Here is a 21,858-nt window from a genome sequence, read left to right on the forward strand (position 1 = left end):
CTGTATCGTTAACCTCGACGTACCCCTCAATACTACCCCGGACCCTCCTGCACACCTCCTCCTCCGCCAACAACCCCACATCCAGATGCCACAACGGGCACTGGTCCCGTACCTCCCCCATCTCCAAATCCATCCAATGCGGAGCGTGGTCGGAGATTGCAATGGCCAAATACTCGGCCTCCTCCACCCTCGGAATCAATCCCCTGGACAATAATAAAGATTATTATTACCTGGTGCTTGGACTCTCCACCATGGTAAACCATTTACCTAGATTAGCTCCTCAATTCTCTTCATAAACCTGAATCCTCCACCCTTTCAATTTCCTTAACTTGTCCTTATAATTTATATTGCTGTTGTCCATCACCGTGCCAACTCATCTCTCTATCTATGGGCAATGGCTGACTGAGGCATTCCCAGCAGTCCTGGTGGCACTGTGGCTAATGGAGATCTGCTAGCCTCTGATTGGAATTTCCATTTAGGAGCAGGAGTAGGCCACTCGGCCTCTCGAGCCTTCCCTGCCATTCAATAAGATCATGGCGGATCTGATTGTAACCTCAACCCCATATTCCTGCTGACCCCGATAACCTTTCACCCCGGCTTGTTAATCAGGAATCTATCCAGCTCTGCCTTAAAAATATTCAAAGAATCTGCTTCACTGGCTATTGAGGAAGAGAGTCCCACAGACTCACGCCGCTCTGAGAGAAAACATTTCTGCTAATGTCTGCCTTAGATGAGCAACACCTTACTTTAAAGAGTGACCTCTCGTTCTAGATTCATCGACAAGAGGAAACATCCTCGCCACATCCACCCCTCAGGATCTTTAAGATTTCGATCAAGTCACCACTTACTGTTCTAAACTCTAGTGGATGCAAACCTGACCTTTCCAACCTTGCCTTGTAAGAAAATGTGCCCATTCCTGGTATTAGTCCAGTAAACCTTCTCTGAACCTCCTCTCACGCATTTACATCTTTTGTTAAATAAAGAGACCAATGCTGTATATAATAATCCAGATGTGGCCTGACCAGTGCCCTGTACAACTAAAGCATAACCTCCCTACTTTTGTAATAAATTCCCCTCACAATAAACAATATCATTCTATTAACTTTCCTAATTACTTGCTATACCTGTCGTATGCCTTTTGTGATTCATGCAGAAGGACACCCAGATCCCTCTGCTGGGTCCTGAAATGGGAGTTCTGATGTTGTCCAGGTAAGTGCCTGATAGATAGTCAGTGCATGTAAATAGCGTCTGATTTCCCCTGGAAACATTGGGCGGGTTTCTCCGATAATGGGGCTAAGTGTTGACGCTGTCGTAAATGCCGGTGCGTTTACAATGGCGTTATCTGGCCGCTAGGAGCAGCGATCCTGCGCCACACAAGGGGCCAGCACGGCGCTGCAGAGCCTCACGCAGCTCCAGTTGCCGATACATGCCTCAGCACAGCCGGCAGGGGTCCCCGCATGCGCGCCACGGCCGGCGTGAGTCCGTACATGCGCGTAGGTTGCTGTCTCCGCACTGGCCTCCGGGCAACATGGCAGAGCCCTACAGTGGCCGGCGCAGAGTAACATAGGCAGCCCCCCCCCCCCCCCCCCGGAATTAGCCCGCCCGCCGATCAGTAGACCCGATCGTGGGCCTGGCCACCATGGAGGCCCCCCCCCCCCACCCCGGAGTCGGATCCCCCCTCTTCCCCACCAGGACGGCCCCCGCAGCCAGAATGCCGAGGTCCCGCCGGGTAGGACCACACGCGAACGACGCTGACGGGACTTGCCCGAACTTGGCGGGCATTCGGCCCATCCAGCGCATAGAATCGGCGGGGGGGGGGGGCGGGTTGAGCAGCCCCCAACCGACGCCGCGGCGTTCGCGCCGGCGCCATTGCCGCTGATTCACCGGAGAGTCGGCAGCCCGGTGTTGGAGCGGCGTCGTGGGGATCGCGCGCCCCCTGGTAATTCTCCGACCCGCTGTACCTGTCTGGCATTTTCAGTGTTTATTTCAGATTTCCAGCATCTGCAGTATTTTGCTTTTGATCCTGAGATCTTTCCGATGGAAGGAGGACCATCGAAAGCCATAAACCCAGCACACTGAAATATTTCAACATCTCAGGTCAAAAATTCTTGCAAGCTATTGTGTATTACAATTGCGCGTGTCATTGTTTGCTTCTGTATCTTATGTTCTCTCTCTGAGGAAAAGGATGGAGAACCGAATGAAGAGCATTACTCAACAGTAGCACCTGAGGGAGCTTGGAGCAGCAAACAGACCTGAGCCATTAAAAGGGGAACGCCACCACCTGGTAAACTGCGCACACCTCCCAACATGCACAGGGAAGTCAGGAGCCAGAATCCGATGTCCCATTTGGCATCGGCACAGTTGTTTTCAACACTTGTAATATTGGACTCGATTGTGAGCTTCGACCACATATCTGCTCCATCGCCAAGAAGGACCATCTACTTTCATCTCAGTAACATTGACCCGGCCACCCCTGCCTCTGCTGAATCCCTCCTGCACACCTTCCTTACTGATGGTTCCAACCCATTCCTGCCCGGTCTCTCACTTCCTAGCCATAAACATGACCTCACCCAAAACTGCTGCGTAAATTCTGACTCACACCCGATCGCCCATTATCACCCCTGTGCTCGCTCACCTACATTATGTTCCAGTTCTGCAGCACCTCGACTTTTAAATTCTCACTCCCATTTTCAAGTCCCTCCATAGCCTCACCACAGTCTATCTCTGTAACCTCCTCCAGCCCGACAACACGCCAAGGTGTCTGTGCTCTGTTAAGTCTGGCCGCCTGAGCATCCCCAATCCTAATCATCCACCCCTGGTGGCAGTGCCTGCAGTTGTCTAGGCCGCAGGAATTCCCTCCCTAAATCTATCTCCCTCGATCTTTGTCACTCCCTTTTCTCCTTTAAGAGGCTCTTTGAAACCCGCCAAGCCATTGGTGCTCTGCTTAAAATGTGGCTCCACGTCATATTCAGTTTGCTAACAGTCCCGTGCGTCGCTTTGGGGAGTTTTACTACGTGACAGGTCCTATATAAATGCAAAGTATTTGTTGCTGTTGACTCCATTGAGAAACACTTGCCTCTGTGTCAGAAACCTTTAATTCCAGGTGTCACGGGAGTGCCCTTTAAGAAAGGTTTTTGTCTTATCACATGGCTTCGGTGATGTCATTTTGTGGGTGGAGCTGGGCTGTGGCTGTGAGGCTTGTTTTACTTTCGCTTTCAGATTTGACTGCTGCGGACTACAGACAGAGAAAATAAGTGTCTTGGCCTGACTCTCTCTGTTTTCATTTTAAATATCTCTTCCAGTAAAAATGCATTGATTATAGCTACCTGCTATGGGAACTTAAAATATATAGTTTGCTTTCCAGAAGGGTTTAAACCTGCTGGTGAGACGGGGTCAGAATCTCAGGAAAAGCCAGTCTTATTCAGGTGAGAATGCAGAGTGCTGGGCTATACCCTTGAAAAGGGTTTTTTGGATTATGGGATTTTGTTTTTGAATTGGAACAGTTAAGGGGGAATTCATTAAGTGTTATACATAGATTACTGTAGCTGTGGGGTATCTTTATGTTTGTAATTGATAAAAATTCTTGCTGTGTGTTTATGTAAATGTTAACTAAGTTCTTAGAATAAAGCTTATTTTGATTATAGTGCCTAGGAAGAATGTTGTCTCACACCTGAAGTGAAGGCTATTGTGCTCATCCTAGCCAAATTCAACATAAAGGTTGTAGGTCAGGTGGACTTCATAATATACTTTGGAGTTTCTAAGTCCTGGCCCATAACACAGGACTTGACCATATCTAGTCAATGTAAATACTGAGGAAATTGCACCTTAACTGGTAAGGTGCTGAACCGAATTGCTATCTGCCTGCCAGTGGATCTAAAAATCCCTGATACCATTTTAACCAGAGCATTGAGAAGTGTGACTGTTCCTGTCAACATTCCTGTTTCAACTGACCACACCGGAAAAACAGATTAACCTGTCATTTTGTCTCATCCCTTTTGTGGGAACTTACCTTGTTCAAATTAGACGCAATTTTGTATGCACTCTACTACAGCTTTTGAATTTCCAATGTAATTTGGGGATCATTCTGATGATTTGTGTGGACTTAAACCTGCCTGTTGTGAGTCACCAGCTTGTTTTACATCTCTCCCCATTTTTATATCCACTTGGCTTCAGTGGCAATGTTAAACGAGGGGCATGATTTAACTAAATGGGAACAAAGTCCCCTAGCCAGCGCGTTTAGCCACCTGTTTCCTGGTGCTCGCAGCACATTTGATAGGGGGCCTCAACAGGGAATGCATGACCAAAGCCGCACATTGCCCCGTTTTGTACACTGAGGAGTTCTGCTCGCCAGCGAGATCAGGACGCCATTTTCAAATGACACCCTGATCTCTGAGGCCCTCAAAGTGACCCCCGACACCCCCCCCCCCCCCCCAGCCCCAAACAGGTCCCCAGCCCCATCCCCTACAATATCCATGCAGGGCACGCCCGGCCCAATCACAACAATGCACAAAGTACCAGCTTGGCACAGCCAACCTGGGACCCTGACTTTGCCCCACCTTCGGGCAGTGCCACATGGGCACCTTGGCAGTGCCAGGCCGATACCCAGTGGCACTTCCAGGGTGCCAGCTGGCAGTACCAGGGTGCCCAAGTGGCACTAGCAGTGCCAGGTACAACCCTGTCCAGAGGGCATGCACCTGGGGGCCTCCAATCCCCTGGGAGTCCCCCACCAGTGCCGTTCCACCTTGTCCCGGTTTGTGGGGACCAGTACTGAACAGTTCTTGCCCAAGGTCCCCAAGGTGAGCAAGATTGAGCCCACGTCTTAGGTACCTCAGGAATCTGCACATTGAAGTGCGACTGCTTTAATATGCAGATTTGCCAAATAGTGATCCCACCCACAATGGTCTGGACTCACATCGCAACGTCTCGCAAGATCGCGTTGGATCTCGTGAGGCTTTGCGAGCCAGGTCGATCCCAGGAGCAAGGTCTCCTAGCTGTTATCAGCCACGCTGTGCCAAGGCGAGCTGCTTTTCAGGTACAGCAAGGCCATTGGGTCGCGGCCAAGACATCCAACTCACGATCCTCGTTTTACATGAGCGTGCAATGTCAAAATGGCCCCCATTCCTTCCTCCTGAAGCTCAGTCAGTCAGCCTGCGGAGGTGGTGAGGCTTTAAGCTGGAACTTGCAGTGAGAGAGTCAGACAGCAGCAGCAGATTGAATAGGTTGCATAAGTCCCTCCCCACCATCGCACTGCTCTGTGTCAGCTGCTTCTCCACCGCTGACATTTTCCTCAAGGGTGTAGCCATGTTGAACCAGTATCTGTGGCAGTCATGTTGACACAAGGCAGGTCAGACACCTTGTGGTTTTATTCTCTCTTGACAAGATTCAAGTGGTTTCCTTGGAAGAAACTGTCGGGTATGCACGATTACATCTGTGGTGAAGCTGCAATCATTGTTCTTTCTGGAGACTCAGTGAGCATGATTCACACACACACACCTTTCCCCAACCCCATCAAGTCTAAAATTTCTCTCCCTCCTTTCACCAAAGATATTAACTCTTTTTGAGGGTGGTTCCATGGGCGTTTGGCTCAGTATCTGAGTCAAATGATGATTCCTCATGAGTGAGCCTCAATGCCTGAATGGGCTTTATCAGTTTGACTGTGATGCCCCCTGCTGCCAAGTTGCCAGATGGCATGCCATGAGGCCATCTTCCTGATTCTTTGTGTTCGGCATCTGAGCTGTGTGGATGGGTTACAGAACTTTAGGATTGGCTTACTCTGGGAAAATGATATCCCAGGACAGAGCTTACATTCATGATTCCTCTGGGAATTGAACCCAGAGAGATTGCCACGAGCTCCAGAACCAGAGAAAATTGGTTAAAACTTAGATAAGCCTAGATAGTTCAGATTTGACCGCTTTAAGCAAATGGAATACTGTACTGTAAAGACAGAGCGGGCCCAATTTTGAACGCAGAGTGAGGGGGTCCAACACACAGATGTATTCCAGGTTTCGACTCCACGGCAGCGTTGCTCTCGTGGCATGATTTTTGATTGGCCTACTTGGTGAGCTCGGCAACCAATCAGAAGTGCAGGGTGTCTTCAGGAGGCTGGAGCTGCCTGCCTGGCGCGGGCAGTAAAAGCAGGCAGCCACCATATTGGGGACTGTCATTGCCATGCCGAACTTCGCAGGCACCTCCTGGGAATGTCAGGAGACAATGGAAACAACGAGACGACAGCAGTCTTGAACGACAAAGTAAGGACCACCATTTGTGTTGCGTAGGTTAATCCTGCAGATCATCCTCAAAGAAATTTGTGAGGAAAGCTATTCAGGCCACATGGCAAACCTAACAGCTGGCTCTGATGTGCCCAAGAGTGGTCGGGTGTGCCAGAAATAAATTTGAAAATTGCATTCTGTTCCAAACAGGTCCCTTAACAAAGAGAAAATGCTGGAAAATCTCAGCAGGTCTGGCAGTATCGGTAGGGAGAGAAAAGAGCTAATGTTTTGAGCCCAGATGACCCTTTGTCAAAGCTCAGAGGTCCCTTAACAGGCTGCTCAAAGAGATGATGGGGTCTTCAATTGGTGTCGAGTGTGTTAGCCGCTTCTTCCCATTCCCGACTCCTTGAAAATTCAAAGCTGTCCCAGCGGCATCGAGATCCCACGACAACAACCTCTAGGTCCTGACCACTTGGCCCTCTGACAATCCCAACCAGAGTTGTGATGAACGGTATTAATAACTGCCGTAAACGGTACCTGACCTTTAATACCTTACCCCTTTAAGAGGCTTGGAACCCTGGGGGACTCTGCCTCTGGCTACGCCCCCAGGAAACGGTATATAGGATAAGGCTCCATGTGGTGAGCACACTTCTCTCGGATGCTGTTCAGTTCTCTGTAGATTAAAGCCTTTTGATTACCGACCTCGCTCTCGCGTCGTAATTGAGGGTGCCTCAAGAGTGTTAAGAAAGCTACATGAGAATTAAATAGATATTTCAAAGAGTCAGCAGTTAACAAAGAACAATACAGCACAGGAACAGGCCCTTCGGCCCTCCAAGCCTGTACCGGTCATGATGCCACCCTTTCCCAAAACCCTCAGCACTTCCTTGTGCCGTATCCCTCTATACTCATCCTATCCATGTATTTGTTGCAATGCCTTTTGAACGCCGTTAATGTATCTGCTTCCACAACCTCCCCTGGCAACGTGTTCCAGGCACTCACCACCCTCTGTGTAAAACACCTGCCTCGCACATCTCCTCTAAGTTTTGTCCCTTTGATCTTAAACCTATGCCTCCTGGTGACTGATCCCTCCACCCTGGGAAAGAGTGCCTGCCCATCCACTCTATCCATGCCCCTCATAATCTTGCAGACCTCTATCAGGTCAGCCCTCAACCTCCGTCGTTCTAATGAAAACAGTCCGAATCTATTCAGCCTCTCTGCATAGCTAACACCCTCCAGACCAGGCAACATCCTGGTAAACCTCCTCTGCACCCTCTCCAAAGCCTCCACATCCTTCTGGTAGTGTGGCTGCCAGAATTGTGCGCAATATTCCTCGTGCTTCCTTACCAAGGTTCTATACAACTGCAGCATGACTTGCCAGTTTTTATACTCGTTGCCCAGTCCAATGAAGGCAAGCATTCCTACTCTTTGGCACTGGCCTGACAGACTTCAGAGGACATTCCTGTGCTGTAATTTAATTTTTATTATTTACTCTGACTGTCCTTTTTTTAATTTTTACACAAATAACACTGAAGTAAATCATCCTGCTGCCCTTTGAAATCACGCCATGGGATCCCGTGTGGAAGCACAGACAGGGCCTCAGTTTAGCCAAACGACACCTCTTCCAACATTGCTACACTCACTCAGCGCTGCGTTAAAGTATCAGCATAAAGCGCGTGCTCAAGTGTCCAGAGGGAGGCTTGACCTACACCTTTCCTGACTCAGATGTAAGGTTGCTACCCACAGGGCACAGAGCTAAGTTGGAGACAGCCTTAAAATTGACAAGAACATGCTCGTCTGGCTGATTGGAGTCGGCTTGGGACTGTGAAAGGTTAAATTGAATGCTCTGTTGGACAATCAAATTTAACTCGCTGAAGTGTTTCGTTTCCAGCTCCTTGCTGAGTGGCAGTTGTGACACAATGGATGGCGAGCAACACTTGGAGGGAGGGAGAGAGGCCAAGTGGTTTTTGCACTGCTATCCAGGTAGACCTTGCTGTTAAGTATGTGTGTGTAAGCAGTCCTGGGATCACTTCCAATGTCGGCAACTACCTTGTCAACACTCACCATTGAGCTTATAATTGAAGGATGGCGCCATGCGTGAGCTGCCTCCACTCATTGAGCACGGGGGAAATAGCCTCAGAGTACGTGGTCGATCATTTAGAACAAAGACGAGGGGAAATTTGATCACTTTGAGGGTTGTGGATCGTTGGGATTCCTGACCACAAAGGACTGTGGATTCTCCATCATTGAGTACCTTCGAGGTGGAGGTCGATACATTTGGGAGCTCTCAAGGAATCAAGGGACATGGGGAGTGTGGTAAGAGACCAACCTTTGTTGAATCGGCTGGTAGCCTATTCCTGCTCCTAATTCTTAACGGTTTTATGTTCTTTTGAACCCAATCCCAGCAGGACAACAGTTAACTGAAGGGAAGGTATCTCCTCAAGAACTGCTCGAAACACATCATGAACCACACTGAGACCGCTAGCTTTTATCCAATTTCTTTATTTGCATCATAAAGTATATTTTGGATTCTGAAATATCTGCTTTACATTGTAAAGTGCAGAGAAATTAGCTGACCAGAATGAGTTAAAAATAATAATTGGAGCCTTCACCACGAATACTTCCGTCAAATGAGTGGGCTGCATTGGCTTCTCCATCGGCCAGCGGAGCTTGAGTCAGTATTTCCTCACTTAGTGGCGGCGAACTGGAAGCAGCCTTTCTGATGCCACTGCATATCTCTGAGGCGACGGATGGACTGCATCTGGGGCTGCTGGGCGCACCAATCATTCCAGTGTTTGTAATCGCCCATCTCAAACAAGTACTGGTATCCCCTGTATCCAGGATATTGGTAGCCAACCCAACTGCAAGAAGAAGTAACAAAGATGTCACGGTCCGGGTGTCAGTCACACCTCCAAATCACACCGCCCCCTCTCAGCAGTTCAAATGTCCCCCTGAAGTTAGCTGGGGGGGGGGGGGTGTAGTCTGACAACCCCACCCCCCCCCCATCCACCCTCAGAGGCAGTAGTTGGTAAATTGACTGCCCCCCCCATCTAAAGCAGTGTTGCTTACAGCAAGTTTAAGGTGAAGGGCAGGAGGTTCAGAGGGGATGTGAGGAAAATCGTTTTCACCCTGTGGTGAATGTAGATCTGAGTAGATGCAATACCACTGAGCAAGCACTAGAGGGAGCACGGGAGAGCTATATATATACACAGGGACAGGAAGTGACGACACACTTCACGGAAGGCAGAACTGGGAGCAGGACACAGACACACAGGCAGGCAGCATTTGAGGTAGCCGTAAGTTAAGCTCTGAAGAGAGAACGAATTCACAATAAAGCATCTTCTCCAACTTTGAGACTACGAGCTTTATTAAGACACAAGGAACAACACATGGTAACCAGGAGTGGCTTCAGACGCTTACTACAAGACAACTCAGCACACACCCAGAAGGTGGTTGGAATCTGGAACTCGCCGTCTGTTACATGAGGAGAGACCAAGTCGGTTAGGGTTATGTTCATTGGAGTTTAGAACAGTGACAGGGGGTCTCATATAAACTTACAAAATTCTAACAGGATTAGACAGGGTAGATTCAGAAAGAATGTTTCCGATGGTGGGGGGAGTCCAGAACTAGGGGGTCATAGTTTGAGGATAAGGGGTAAGCCTTTTAGGACTGAGGTGAGGAGAAATTTCTTCACCCAGAGAGTGGTGAATCGGTGGAATTCACTTCCACAGAAAGTAGTTGAGGCAAAAACATTGTGTAATTTCAAGAAGGAATTAGATCCAGCTCTTGGGGCTAAAGGGATGTGGGGCAAAGGTGGGATCAGGGTATTGAACTTGATGACCTGGCATCATCATAATGAATAGCGAAGTAGGCTCGAAGGGCTGAATGGCCTCCTTCTGCTTCTATTTTCTATGTTCTCTGTTTTTTGTATCCATGAAGGGGTCGGAGAGGCGGGAACCCTCACAACATTTAAACAGTATTTAGATAAGCACTTAAAATGCCGTAGAATACAAGTCTGGAAAATGGTTGAGGGTTGCAAGATATATATTCGAAAATCCTCCCCATCTTTCAGTGCAGAACCAAAGACTTGAACTAGCATGAAGATTATGGAGGGTTAAGAGTTGATGACAATTGTTGTGAAAATAACTTTTACGTAAGATTAATGAGACTTGTGCAGGAATTACTCACGTGCCACTGTCCACATGGTGACAGAATCCATAAGTTATGTTCTGGCATAATGTAAGTCACCAATTATTTCAGCCATGTCTGAGTAACGTACCATGCCTGACTTGAACTTACGCTTGTGTTTCAGGGTATGACAATTGCTTTGCTTGTTTGTTTCAAATTGAATGGCTTAAATTCTGTACAGTACATTCTGTACTGTACATTCACCTGAGGAAGGAGCAGTGCTCCGAAAGCTTGTGTTTGAAACAAACCTGTTGGACTTTAACCTGCTGTTGTAAGACTTCTTACTGTGCTCCACCCCAGTCCAACACCGGCATCTCCACATCTTAAATTCTGCGGCCACCTTTTCCAGATTCCACCTCCCCTGAAGGCTCACCTTTGAGCCCAACTACAAACCAGAGCCACAAATCCTCTTCAGTCTGCTCGTAATGCCTGTTCACGGAAACATTATTGAACAGCTGCCTCGGTGTGGTACACAAGGACTCGCTGCCTTTTCTCTCTCGGGTGTTTGCACTCATTAAATGAATTGCCTGTGGGATCTGCGTTTGAGGTACTCACGTGCCACTGGGAACCCTCACGCTGCCCACACGGTCACAGAATCCATAAGCCCACAGGCTGGGAATGTCATCCTCGGTGATCTCCATCTTGTTGCCTTGGAATTCAGCAAGTTCGAACAGGCAGATTTTGTGCTCCTGGTTGTCCTGTTGGGCGGGTTAAAAAAAAAACGGTTAGAGGATTTAAAAATAAGCCATTTTTCATTTCATTGTCGTTACTTCATTATATGGGAGTGTCGATCAAATGTTGGCTCAACAAGAAATCTCGACGGTGAGGGTTTTCGTTTTGAATTGCAATAAAATATAGGTCATCACCAATGACGGACAGGTGAGATAGCGATTATGCTGCAACAGGTTTGAGTTTTAAAAGTAGGTTGGACGATAAGGAATTCCGAGACTGACATGAGGGGCACGGACAGGGTGGATAGGGAGCAGCTGTTCCCCTTAGTTGAAGGGTCAGTTACGAGGGGACACAAGTTCAAAGTGAGGGGTGGGAAATTGAGGGGGGATTTGAGGAAAAACGTTTTTACCAAGTAGCTGGTGTCGGTCTGGAATGCGCTGCCTGGGAGGGAGGTAGAGGCGGGATGCCTCACGCCCTTTAAAAAGTACCTTGGATGAGTACTTGGCACATCAAGGCTATGGGCCAAGTGCTGGCAAGTGGGATTAGGTGGGCAGGTCAGGGGTCTTTCAGGCGTCGGTGCAGACTCGATGGGCCGAAGGGTTTCTTCTGCACTGTATTATTCTGCCATTCTGTGACTTTGATATCCTCGGACTGTATGAGACATTGCGACAAATCTTGATTTAAAAGGCAATCTGCATGCAAGGAATTAAAACCAGACTCGCGCTTTTCATGGCCACCAGATGTCTCAAACTGCCTTCCAGGTGGAATTTTCCGGAATGTTCTCTGGCGTCAGAGGGGGCCCGCCATTGGACACCGGAGGGATCGTCCCATCCTGCTGATGTCTATGGCTTGCCCGTCCTTCCTGGGGATCGTCTTCTTCGGGCTGGAGGATTCCCCCGCCCACAAACAGCAATGTGATCATGAGCAATAATATGGGTGGAGCTTTATTGCCCAGTCACACTGGGGGCGAGGCCGTAAAACGCAGGGAACCGTTCAAAGCTCATTTGACTTTGGCGGGAACGGAAGATGCCAGCGGGGGGGGGGGGGGGGGCTATTTATTGTGATTGGTTTGAGGGAATAATATTGGTCAGGGCACATAGTTCCTCCTGATCATTTTCCAGATAGTGTTGTGGGATCACTGGCATCCACCCAAGGGGCCAGATGGAGCCTGAGTCTAACATCTCATCAAGGCTTAGGAAGATGGAGGCTTAGGGGAAGCAAAAGACAAAAGCAATGGCCATTCATGTACAAAGGTTAAGGACGAGAAAGAGACTCAAGTGAGGAGGTGAGGGAAAAGTCTCATCAAATGAGAAGCTTCTTTTGCTTGTACTTGGTCGAGGGTTGCGAGATATACATTTGAAAATCCTCCCCAACTTTCAGTGCAGAACTTAAGCCTTGAACGAGCATGAACATTATGGAGAGTCAAGAGTTGATGACAAGAAGGGATATTGCCATGAAAATAGCTTTCATGTAAGATTGATGAGTCTAAATACTCGACAGTCATCATTGCCAGATTCCAACTCCTGTGGCCAGGGCTTCCCTCCACCACCTTGAAGCTCTAGTTTGAGACTCTGGACCTACAAATCCTCTGCAGTCTGCTAGTGATGCCTCCCTGCAGAAAGGCTGTTCAATAATTGTCTCTATGTATGGGACACAAGGACGAGTTACCTTTTGCCTCTATGGTGTTCGCACTGATAAAATGGATTGCCTTAGCCAATGGCGCGGGAGTTACTCGAGTGTCACTGGGAACCCTGACACTGTCCACACGGTCGCAGAATCCGTAAGTCACGTTTTGGCCGAATGTAAGTCACCAATTTCTTCAGCCAGGTCTGAGTAACTTACCATGCAGACTGGACGGAAGGACATGAAGCGGTCACTCCTGTAGCTGTTGGACCAGGAATCCCAACGGGGATACTCTCCCTTCTCCAGGATGAACATCTCTCCACGGAAATTAGCTTGTTCAAAAGCAACCCAGCTGGGAAACAAAACAGAATTGTATCAGCCGGTGGAAAGAAATGGGTCCAACTTTCCGAGAAGTAGCCATCGCTGAAGTTTACCCCAGCTGTCCTGTATCAAAGAGATAGATGATAATAGCAGAGACAACAAGCTGGGGTTTCCCTGTCGACCTCTGAACTGCTCCATCAGGCTCAGCTCCGGGTCAGAGGCCCGCACTAAAGCAGTTACTCCTTGCGGTTTTTCCCAGGATGGTCAACCAATGGTCAAAGGGAGGGCTCGCCATCCACCTGAAGCCGCCAGGTAGCCTCTTGAAGCCCGAGGGCCAATCAGAGGGCTTCCAGTTTGAAAGAAGCAGTGGGAAACCATGGAAAGAAAATGAGAGAGAGAGAGCGTGCTTCAAAATGGAGACTGCTTCCCTCCAACCTTTTTTTCTAAAGTTGAAATAAGCATGGATTTCTGCGGCTGGGCCCATTGTGAGGGTTTGGGGTTAGGGAACCCGCTATAGGGTGGCCTCCAGCCAGGAAGGCAAGGAGAGACTCGTGACCTCTAGGCCTGTCTGGACAGCTGGTCTGCCACCAAGAGGCCATCTCCAGCCAGTTAAACTCAACACCTGCCACTGGCAGGAATGTGATCTGAAAAGGAGTCACAAGACTCCTAATGTGTGCTAGAATTCCGACAGTGCAGAAAGAGGCTCTCTGACATTGTGACTGCACCGACTCTCTGAAAAGCTCCTTACCTAGGCCCAGTCCCCCGTCTTATCCCTGTTACCCACCTAACCTGCACATCTTTGGACACTAAGGGGAAGTTTAGTGCAGCCAATCCACCTAACCTGCACATCTTTGGACTGTGGGAGAAACCGGAGCACCCGGAGGAAACCCACGCAGACACAGGGAGAACGTGCAAACTCCACACAGTCACCCAAGACTGGATTGAATCCGGGTCCCTGATCCTGTGAGGCAGCAGTGCTAACCACTGTGCTACCGTGCCGCCCCTGCCTCAGTGAAATACACTTTTTCAAGATGTTAAGCAGTTTCCATGGAAATTCCATGGCTCCTGTTGGAACTCCTTCATACGCAATGATTAAATAAGCGATTGAGTGTGTGCCTTTTCACTCTGAGGAGCTGCACACTGAGGTCGCAAAATGCATTTCCATTGCACCCCATTCCTCCACTTGAATAAGCACCGGGCTGACCTGGTAACAATCCTAAACCTGTGCCTGTTGGGTTTGGGAGTTCGGGCGACATCTCAAGGCCACAACCACATGGCCTTGAGTAGGTGTCCCATCTCCTTTCATCGCTGCCCTAGCAAGGTTTTTCGTTCTTCTGAGGTTGCATGCGAACATACAAATCTGATATGATTGTAGCGTCAACTCCACATTCCTGCCTAGCCTCGCCCCCCCCCCCATAACCTTTCACCCCCTTGCTTATCAAGGATCTATCAACCGCTTTCAAAATATTCAAAAACTCCCCTGCCATCACTTTTCGAGGAAGAGATTCCCAAAGACTCACGACCCTCTGAGAGAAACTTACGGTCCACAGTCCACACGGACACTGCCCACTCGATCGAAGTTGCGATCGCACAGGTTCATGCACTCAGTGGTAAACTCCGCAAATCTACCCTGGAAGTTCTCCTGCTCATAAATGAAGATCTGCAGCAAAGGAAGAAGGCGGTCAGGCATCAAGAAACCAACTAGGCCCTGTTCTGGAGACTGACCAATCTTATTTTGAGGCTTCTATCTTTTCATATGCCCCGAGGTTGAAAATATCATCAGCAGCGTGCAAAGCTATTATTGTTACAACACTGACGTTTATACAATGAGGACATACTTTTACAAAGTATGTTAGGGGCTCCTGTGATAAATTTGATGCTGACCTATTGTCCTGGAAAGATGAAAGTTCCTCTGTTCCTAAATTTGGCCCAGTCTCAAGCCTTTAGCCAATACCATTTGTGGGACCATTACAGGAAGGATGTTGAACCAGAAAGAGTGCAGAAGAGATTTACGAGGATGCTACCAGGACTTGATGGTCTGAGTTATAAGGAGAGGCTGGATAGGCCGGGACTTTTTGCCGTGGAGCGTAGGAGGTTTAGGGATAATCTTATAGAAGTCTGTAACATTATATTCTGCAGTCTCTCCTTCCTTCCCTATGTACGGTATGCATTGTTTGTACAGCATGCAAGAAACAATACTTTTCACTGTATACTAATACATGTGACAATAATAAATCAAATCAAATCAAATAATGAGGGTCATAGATAAGGTCGATAGTCGACATCTTTTCTAAAGGTAGAGGAGTCTAGAACTATAGGGCATAGGTTTAAGGGGAGAGATAAAAAAGAGACCAGAGGGGAAATTTTTTCACACAGAGGGTGGTGAGCATCTGGAACAGGCTGCCAGAGGCTGTGGCAGAGGCGGGTATGATTTTGTCTTTTAAAGAGCAGTTAGGCAGTTACATGGGCAGGGTGGGAGTAGAGGGATATGGGCAACTGGGACTAGCTTAGTAACTGGACAGCATTGATCAGCTGGGCTGAAGGGCCTGTTTCCATGCTGTAAATTTCTATGACGCTCTATGATACCATTTACAAACATCTGCCCCTGATACAGAGCTAACTTGATAATCTCACTCAGGGCAATGTGATAAAAAATGCCCACCGGATTGAGTGAACTTTACTTTGCACCAGACTGTGTTATACCTGAGCTGGCGGGGGGGGGGGGGGGGGGGGGGGGGGGGGGGGGGGTGCTTGTTTCGGATGCTGTGGTGAGGTGCAGAGTGATCTGAAAATAGGGCATTCGAATGGCTTATCCATCTTCCGATACCTCCATGACACCCTGGAGTTTTGAACGGGTAGGTGGGTTGCGGGGGGAGGGGGAATGCAGGTGACAACCCACATACCTCTAATTAACGTTTTGTTCAAACTGATTGAAGAGTTGGTTAGCATGCTGGAGAGGAACAGAATCTAATTTTTAATGTTAAACATCGAATCCCTACAGGTCAGATGGAGGCTATGACGCCAATTTAAAGGTTGAAATTACAAAGTTAGCAGTAAAAAAAGTCTTATCCAGACATAGGGGGCGGGATTCTCCCGTACCCTGCGGGGCGGGGGGTCCTGACGGGACGGAGTGGCGGGAATCACTCCAGCGTCAGCCCGCCCCCAGAGGTGCAGATTCAGGGGCTAGGCCGGCACTGGAGTGGTTTGCGCCCTGCCGGCTGGCGTGGAAGGCCTTTGGCGCCCCGCCAGCCGGGGTCAAAGGGACTCCGCCGGCCGTCGAGAGTCCGCGCATGCGTGGCTGCTGACGTCATCCCGCGCATGCGTTGGGGGGGTTTACCTTTGCGCTGGTCATCGGGGAGGCTGACATGGAAAAGCGTGCCCCCACAGCACAGGCCCGCCCGCGGATCAGTGGACCCCAATCGCGGGCCAGATTGCCCCGTGCCCCCCCCAGGACCCCGGAGCCCGCCCACACCGGCAGGTCCCGCCAGTAAGGGACCTAGTCTGATCTGGCGACGCTGGGGGACTGGCAAAGAACCAGCGGACGTCGGCCCATCGCGGGCTGGAGAATCGGCGGGCGGGTCCGATGCGAGCGGCCGCCGACCGGCGCAGCGCGATTCCCGCCCCCGGCGAATCTCCGGTGCCGGAGAATTCAGCGGACGGCAGGGGCGGGATTCACACCGCCCCCCTCGGCGATTCACCTACCCGGCGGGGGGTCAGAGAATCCCGCCCAGGGTCTCATGTCTAACAAATGAATAGGAAAATCAACTGAAATATACCCAATCGATAATCATGTCTGGGAATAGAACTAGAATATGATTCAGGAATGCGGTATTAAGGAATCAAATTGAATTGAAGAGGGATGAGTTTGTTGGAACCTGTGGCCTTTTGCAGTTCCCAAAACCTCTTTGTTCTTGGGCACGATGGGGAGCGAACCCATCAAATGCATAAAGTACGGTTACACTTACCTTGAAGTTGCCGACTCCAGGTTCTCTGGTCTTAAGGCCCTTGGAGCCAGCAGCAGGGGTGGCACCAGCTGCTGGGGAGCCCTTTTCCAGAGTGCTGCTCTTTGTAGTCTGAGACATTCTGTACCTTCAGGTATGATGTGTAGTTGAGATCGAGAGAGGGGATAGATGCCCGTTCAAAGTCCGACCACAGCAAAAGACACAAACTAAATTAAAATAACATGTCATTACCCTTATATCAGAAAGAGGTGACCCATCAGATCCATCAATTTACAAATATTTATCAGATTAGCAGTTATTAGAAATTACATTTCCAATGAGCAAACTACGCGCCCAATTTATAATCAGAAAAGCACACACTTGAGTAAGTTTATTCCATTCTAGATTTCTCAGCTATGTTGAACTATGTTCTAACTACTTGGAGCAAAGAAATCTCATGCTTTCTCTGTTCTTTTGTGTCCTGACCGTGTCTCATCCCTGTTTACTCTAATTAGCATTTCTCAACTTTCCCCCTCGGATTGTCTAACCTCTAAATAACATGTAAAAACTGAATACTCTTTGTACCACTCATAAACCTTTGCTCATATAGCCTGTAGGTCTTAAAAACACCAAGCTAACGTTGTCTAAACACTATCAAATTCATCTTATCTTCTCTCCCTTACACTTTTCAACTGTACCGAAGAATTTGTCCTCTGCCTCGGTCTCTCAAATTAAAAACGCCTCGCGATCAAACTTTGTTTTAATATTCAGTCTGTATTTCTCCTTGTTCACATGACACTTCAGGCCTGCTTCATTAATCATGCTCCTTTTATCCTACTTTTTCACTTACATTCTCTCCTTTTCTCTTACCCTCCTCTTTCCCTCTTTCAGTCCCTCCATCTCTCTTACCTGCGGGTCTGGTGCTCGCTGGCAGAACCTGATGTCTGACTGACATTCAGGGCAGAATTTATACCCTGGCAAGTACAGCCCTCAAACTAACGGAGACAATAGATTCGACAGCTCATCAGAGTTTTGCTGTCCAAACTCAGCGGTCATCACATATTGCAGCAAAGTATTTTCCCAGGCACTGAGGTGGAATAGAACCGATTGACTATCAGCTGAAGCAAGCACGTTGCTTTGTTTGGAGGTGATTTACATGTTGCCTGACATCACACAAAAAAAGGTAAAAACAACTGACAAGTGAATTTTGTTCACCAGACAACAATACGGAAACAACACACGTCGACATACATTGATCTCCAAACTATACAGTGTCAGCTGTGTCTCAGTCAGTAACCCTCCCACCTCTCAGAAAGCTGTAGGTTCAAGCCCCACTCGACACGACAGAGACTCGGGACGAAATCTAGCTCGACACTCTAGTGCCGTTCTGAGGGAGTGCTGTTCTATCAGCGATGGCATCTTTCAGATGAGACATTTAACTAAGGTCATGTCCACCCTCACAGAAGACATGAAAGATCCCATGAAGCATTGTTTTGAGGAGGAACAGACGTGTCCTGAGCAATATTTATCACACATTCCACACCGCTAAAGCCAATAGCCTGGCCACAATCACACTGCCGTCAGTGGGAGCTTGCTGTGCACAAATTGGCTGCTGCCTTTCCTGTATCGCAACGGTGGCCCCCACTTCAAAAACAAAAGTCTTAATTGTCTGCCGGACATTGTAGGGCATCTTGAGGCTGTGAAAGGTGCTACATGAATGCAAAGCCTTTCTTTCCAACGCCAAAGATTTCTTTTTAAATTGAGAAGCAAGTTGAAGGGCAGTGACCGACTGATTGCATCAGCATCAGAGAGGAACAAAGATCAGATAAAACCAGACTTGGGATTTTAAAACCTATTAGATTGGAGGATGAAGGAAAAGATGAAGAATGAAAGAAATGCGACAGACTAAACATTCAGGGAAAGAAGGAATTTGAGTAGGAGACGGCACAATGCTGAACTCCAACACGGTGAAGGTGCAAGAAGAGAGAAGGAACATTAAAGAGCATTAAAGAACATTTAACATTGGACGAGCAAGAGTGGTTGAGGAGAATAATGACTATCATAATAATACATTTTGAATCATGTGTAATACTTATTGAAAGTAAAATGTGTGTTTTCCGATTTGTGTCTCAGTCAGCAAAGTGAAGGAAGCATATTAATGAAAGGATAGAATTGATGGGCTGACAATGAATATCTTGAGACAGGCGCAGTGTTAGGTCTTCTCAAGCATTGAGTGGTTCAATTACGAGTTCATGCTCGTACCCGGAAGGGTTCCTCATCCACCTTGACAGCCCAGTTTGCTGCATTTTGTAGGATGTAAATGGTCTTCGAGTGGGAATACTTGGATTGAAGCTGTAGATGCTATTTTCAGCACATTACTGTCTGGGTCCCATATGTCTCAATTCCACACTAGCTCACTAATGCATTCAAGTGTCTCATTACTGGCTGCGAAGGAACATAGAAGTCAGGATAATCCTGAAGGATGATAACACTGAATTGGAAGTTGGAGATTTCAGGCAACTGGGGGGGGAAGTCTTACCTGATACCTGGAAACAAACCCCAGCTTATGTTAATATTTTCCAAAAGAGCTTACTGTAAAGTGTAGGAGGTCTTGTGGTGCAGTGGGCAGCACGCCTGCCTCTGAACCAAAAGCTCTGGGTTCGAGTCCCACCCCAGTACTTGATGACCACGGAAGGTGCATTCATTAGGGGGTCAAACAGGTTGAGTGCTAACCTACAAATCCTTCCAACACGCCAATGGCCGGCCGTAAGAATGGGAGAGATTCCCGGTCCGTCATGCTTGATGTGGAGCGACACCCCTTAAGCAGGGTAGCACGGTAGCACAGCGGCTAGCACTGTTGCTTCGCAGCTCCCGAGTCCCAGGTTCGATTCCCGGCTTGGGTCACTGTCTGCGCGGAGTCTGCACGTTCTCCCCGTGGCGGTGTCCGGGTGCTCCGGTTTCCACCCACAGCCAAAGATGTTCAGGTTAGGTGGATTGGCCACGCTAAATTATCCTTGATGTCCAAAGACGTTGGGTGGGGTTACTGGGTTATGGGGATAGGGTTGAGGTGTGGGCTTGGGTAGGGTGCTCGTTCCAAGGGTAGGTGCAGACTCGATGGGCCGAATGGCCTCCTTCTGTACTGCAAATTCTATGATTCTATAATTCTATAAGCCTCTGGTGACAGACTAGCAACCTGTGCCTGGAATTATTAGCTATGGAAACAGATGAAAGTATGCCTGAGCGTGCGGGATGAGAATTGGAATTACTGTTAAGTGAAGTGGCCAAGCTGATAGCAGTCTGGCCTCTAAGTCAGAAGCTTTTGGGTTTAAGTCCCACTCCAATTGCGGGCAAATGTACCGAGGGAGAACTGCACTGTTGGCATTGTAATTTTTTTGGAAGTTGAACCACAGACTGCTCTCTCACCTGGATGTGAGTTCCCATGTTTTAAAGAAGAGCAGGAGAATTCTCCCTGGTGCCCTGGCCAATATCCACAACCTATAAACAGACAAGCTGGTCATCATCACATTTCTGTTTGTGGGAATTTTCTCTGAAGAAATTAGCTGCCATGTAGCCTACATTGTGACAGTGACTACACTTCAAAAACCCAGAGAGGAAAAAGGGTAAAATGGGAAAATAAGAATACTGATCCAAACTGTTCTTCCTTCCAGGGAAGTACTTCATCGGCTTTAAAGCACTTTTGAATGATCTGAGGTCAAGCATTTGAAAATGAAATGAAAATCGCTTATTGTCACGAGTAGGCTTCAATGAAGTTACTGTGAAAAGCCCCTAGTCGCCACATTCCGGCACCTGTCCGGGGAGGCTGGTACGGCAATCGAACCGTGCTGCTGGCCTGCTTGGAAAGCCAGCGATTTAGCCCAGTGAGCTAAACCAGCCCCTGAAAATCGCTTCAATGAAGCGTAGGCTTCAATGAAGATACTGTGAAAAGCCCCTAGTCGCCACATTCCGGCGCCTGTCCGGGGAGGCTGGTACGGGAATCGAACCGTGCTGCTGGCCTGCTTGGTCTGCTTTAAAAGCCAGCGATTTAGCCCAGTTAGCTAAACCAGCCCCTTTCATTTCTTTTAATGCCAACAGACTGCCTAATATGCTGAACTTGGGCTGAATATTATGTGGAGGCCAAATAATAATCTTTACTAGTGTCACCAGTAGGCTTACATTAACACGACAATAAAGTTACTGTGAAAAGCCCCCAGTCGCCACATTCCGGCACCTGTTCGGGTACACAGAGGGGGAATTCAGAATGTCCAATTGTCCCAACAAGACTTTCAGGACTTGTGGGAGGAAACCGGAGGAAACCCATGCAGACACAGGGAGAACGTGCAGACTCCGCACAGACAGATTGAAAATGAAATGAAAATTGCTTATTGTCACGAGTAGGCTTCAATGAGCCAGGAATTGAACCTGGGACCCTGGCGCTGTGTAGCAACAATGCTAACCACTGTGCTACTGTGCTGCCCTCGACACCCCAGTCTGAGGCAAGGGCGATGTGGAGCCACCTGGTCTAGCCCACAACTGTGGTCATAACTTGGGCGAAACAGGGCTAGCGTGGGACTGAGACCCCTCGATGAGGGGGAAGTCCCGCCCTTGGGAGCTGCTGGCCAATCGGATACACCAGCAGCTCCATCAGTCCCGGCAGCGCCAAGAGCACGTTAGTGGGCACTGGTGGGACTGCGCCAAAGAAGCAGAACAAGGCCTAATGGATCCCTGCAAACAGGTAGGTCCGGGGTCTTGGGCAGGGAGGGGAGTTTGGGCAGGTTAGGGACCAAGGGAGGGTGGGGGGAAATGTGAGCAGGGGGGCTGTGTGTGGTGGGTTTATGGCAGCAGGCGGCTCGGAAGAAAGGGGGGTTTATATCTTAGAGGAGCTGCCCCCTGATCCGCAAAGGGCAGCC

At 48.7% G+C, this 21,858-nt stretch overlaps 1 protein-coding gene across 1 annotated transcript; it reads right to left on the bottom strand.

Annotated features, from left to right (window-relative positions):
* Nucleotides 1-8,692: 8,692 nt before the first annotated feature.
* crybb1 (crystallin, beta B1) lies at nucleotides 8,693-18,001 on the bottom strand. Its single transcript, XM_038814175.1, has 6 exons — nucleotides 17,861-18,001; nucleotides 16,976-17,178; nucleotides 14,552-14,670; nucleotides 12,909-13,041; nucleotides 10,950-11,092; nucleotides 8,693-9,067 (listed from the first exon to the last, which is right to left on the bottom strand). The coding sequence occupies exons 2-6, from the start codon at nucleotides 17,090-17,092 to the stop codon at nucleotides 8,893-8,895; spliced, it is 687 nt and encodes a 228-aa protein (XP_038670103.1). The 5' UTR covers nucleotides 17,093-17,178; nucleotides 17,861-18,001; the 3' UTR covers nucleotides 8,693-8,892.
* Nucleotides 18,002-21,858: the final 3,857 nt, after the last annotated feature.

This window comes from Scyliorhinus canicula, chromosome 1 (assembly GCF_902713615.1).
Source record: "Scyliorhinus canicula chromosome 1, sScyCan1.1, whole genome shotgun sequence".
Taxonomy (NCBI): Eukaryota; Metazoa; Chordata; class Chondrichthyes; order Carcharhiniformes; family Scyliorhinidae; genus Scyliorhinus; species Scyliorhinus canicula.

What these genes read in the sequence shown, in the direction of transcription:
- crybb1 (XM_038814175.1), bottom strand. Translation starts at nt 17,092, where the DNA reads ATGTCTCAGACTACAAAGAGCAGCACTCTGGAAAAGGGCTCCCCAGCA. An exon ending in CCTTCCGTCCAGTCTGCATG is followed by an intron (nt 11,093 to 12,908) that starts GTAAGTTACTCA and finishes CCCGCCCAACAG; the next exon opens with GACAACCAGGAGCACAAAAT. An exon ending in GTGAGGGTTCCCAGTGGCAC is followed by an intron (nt 9,068 to 10,949) that starts GTGAGTACCTCA and finishes TTCTTCTTGCAG; the next exon opens with TTGGGTTGGCTACCAATATC.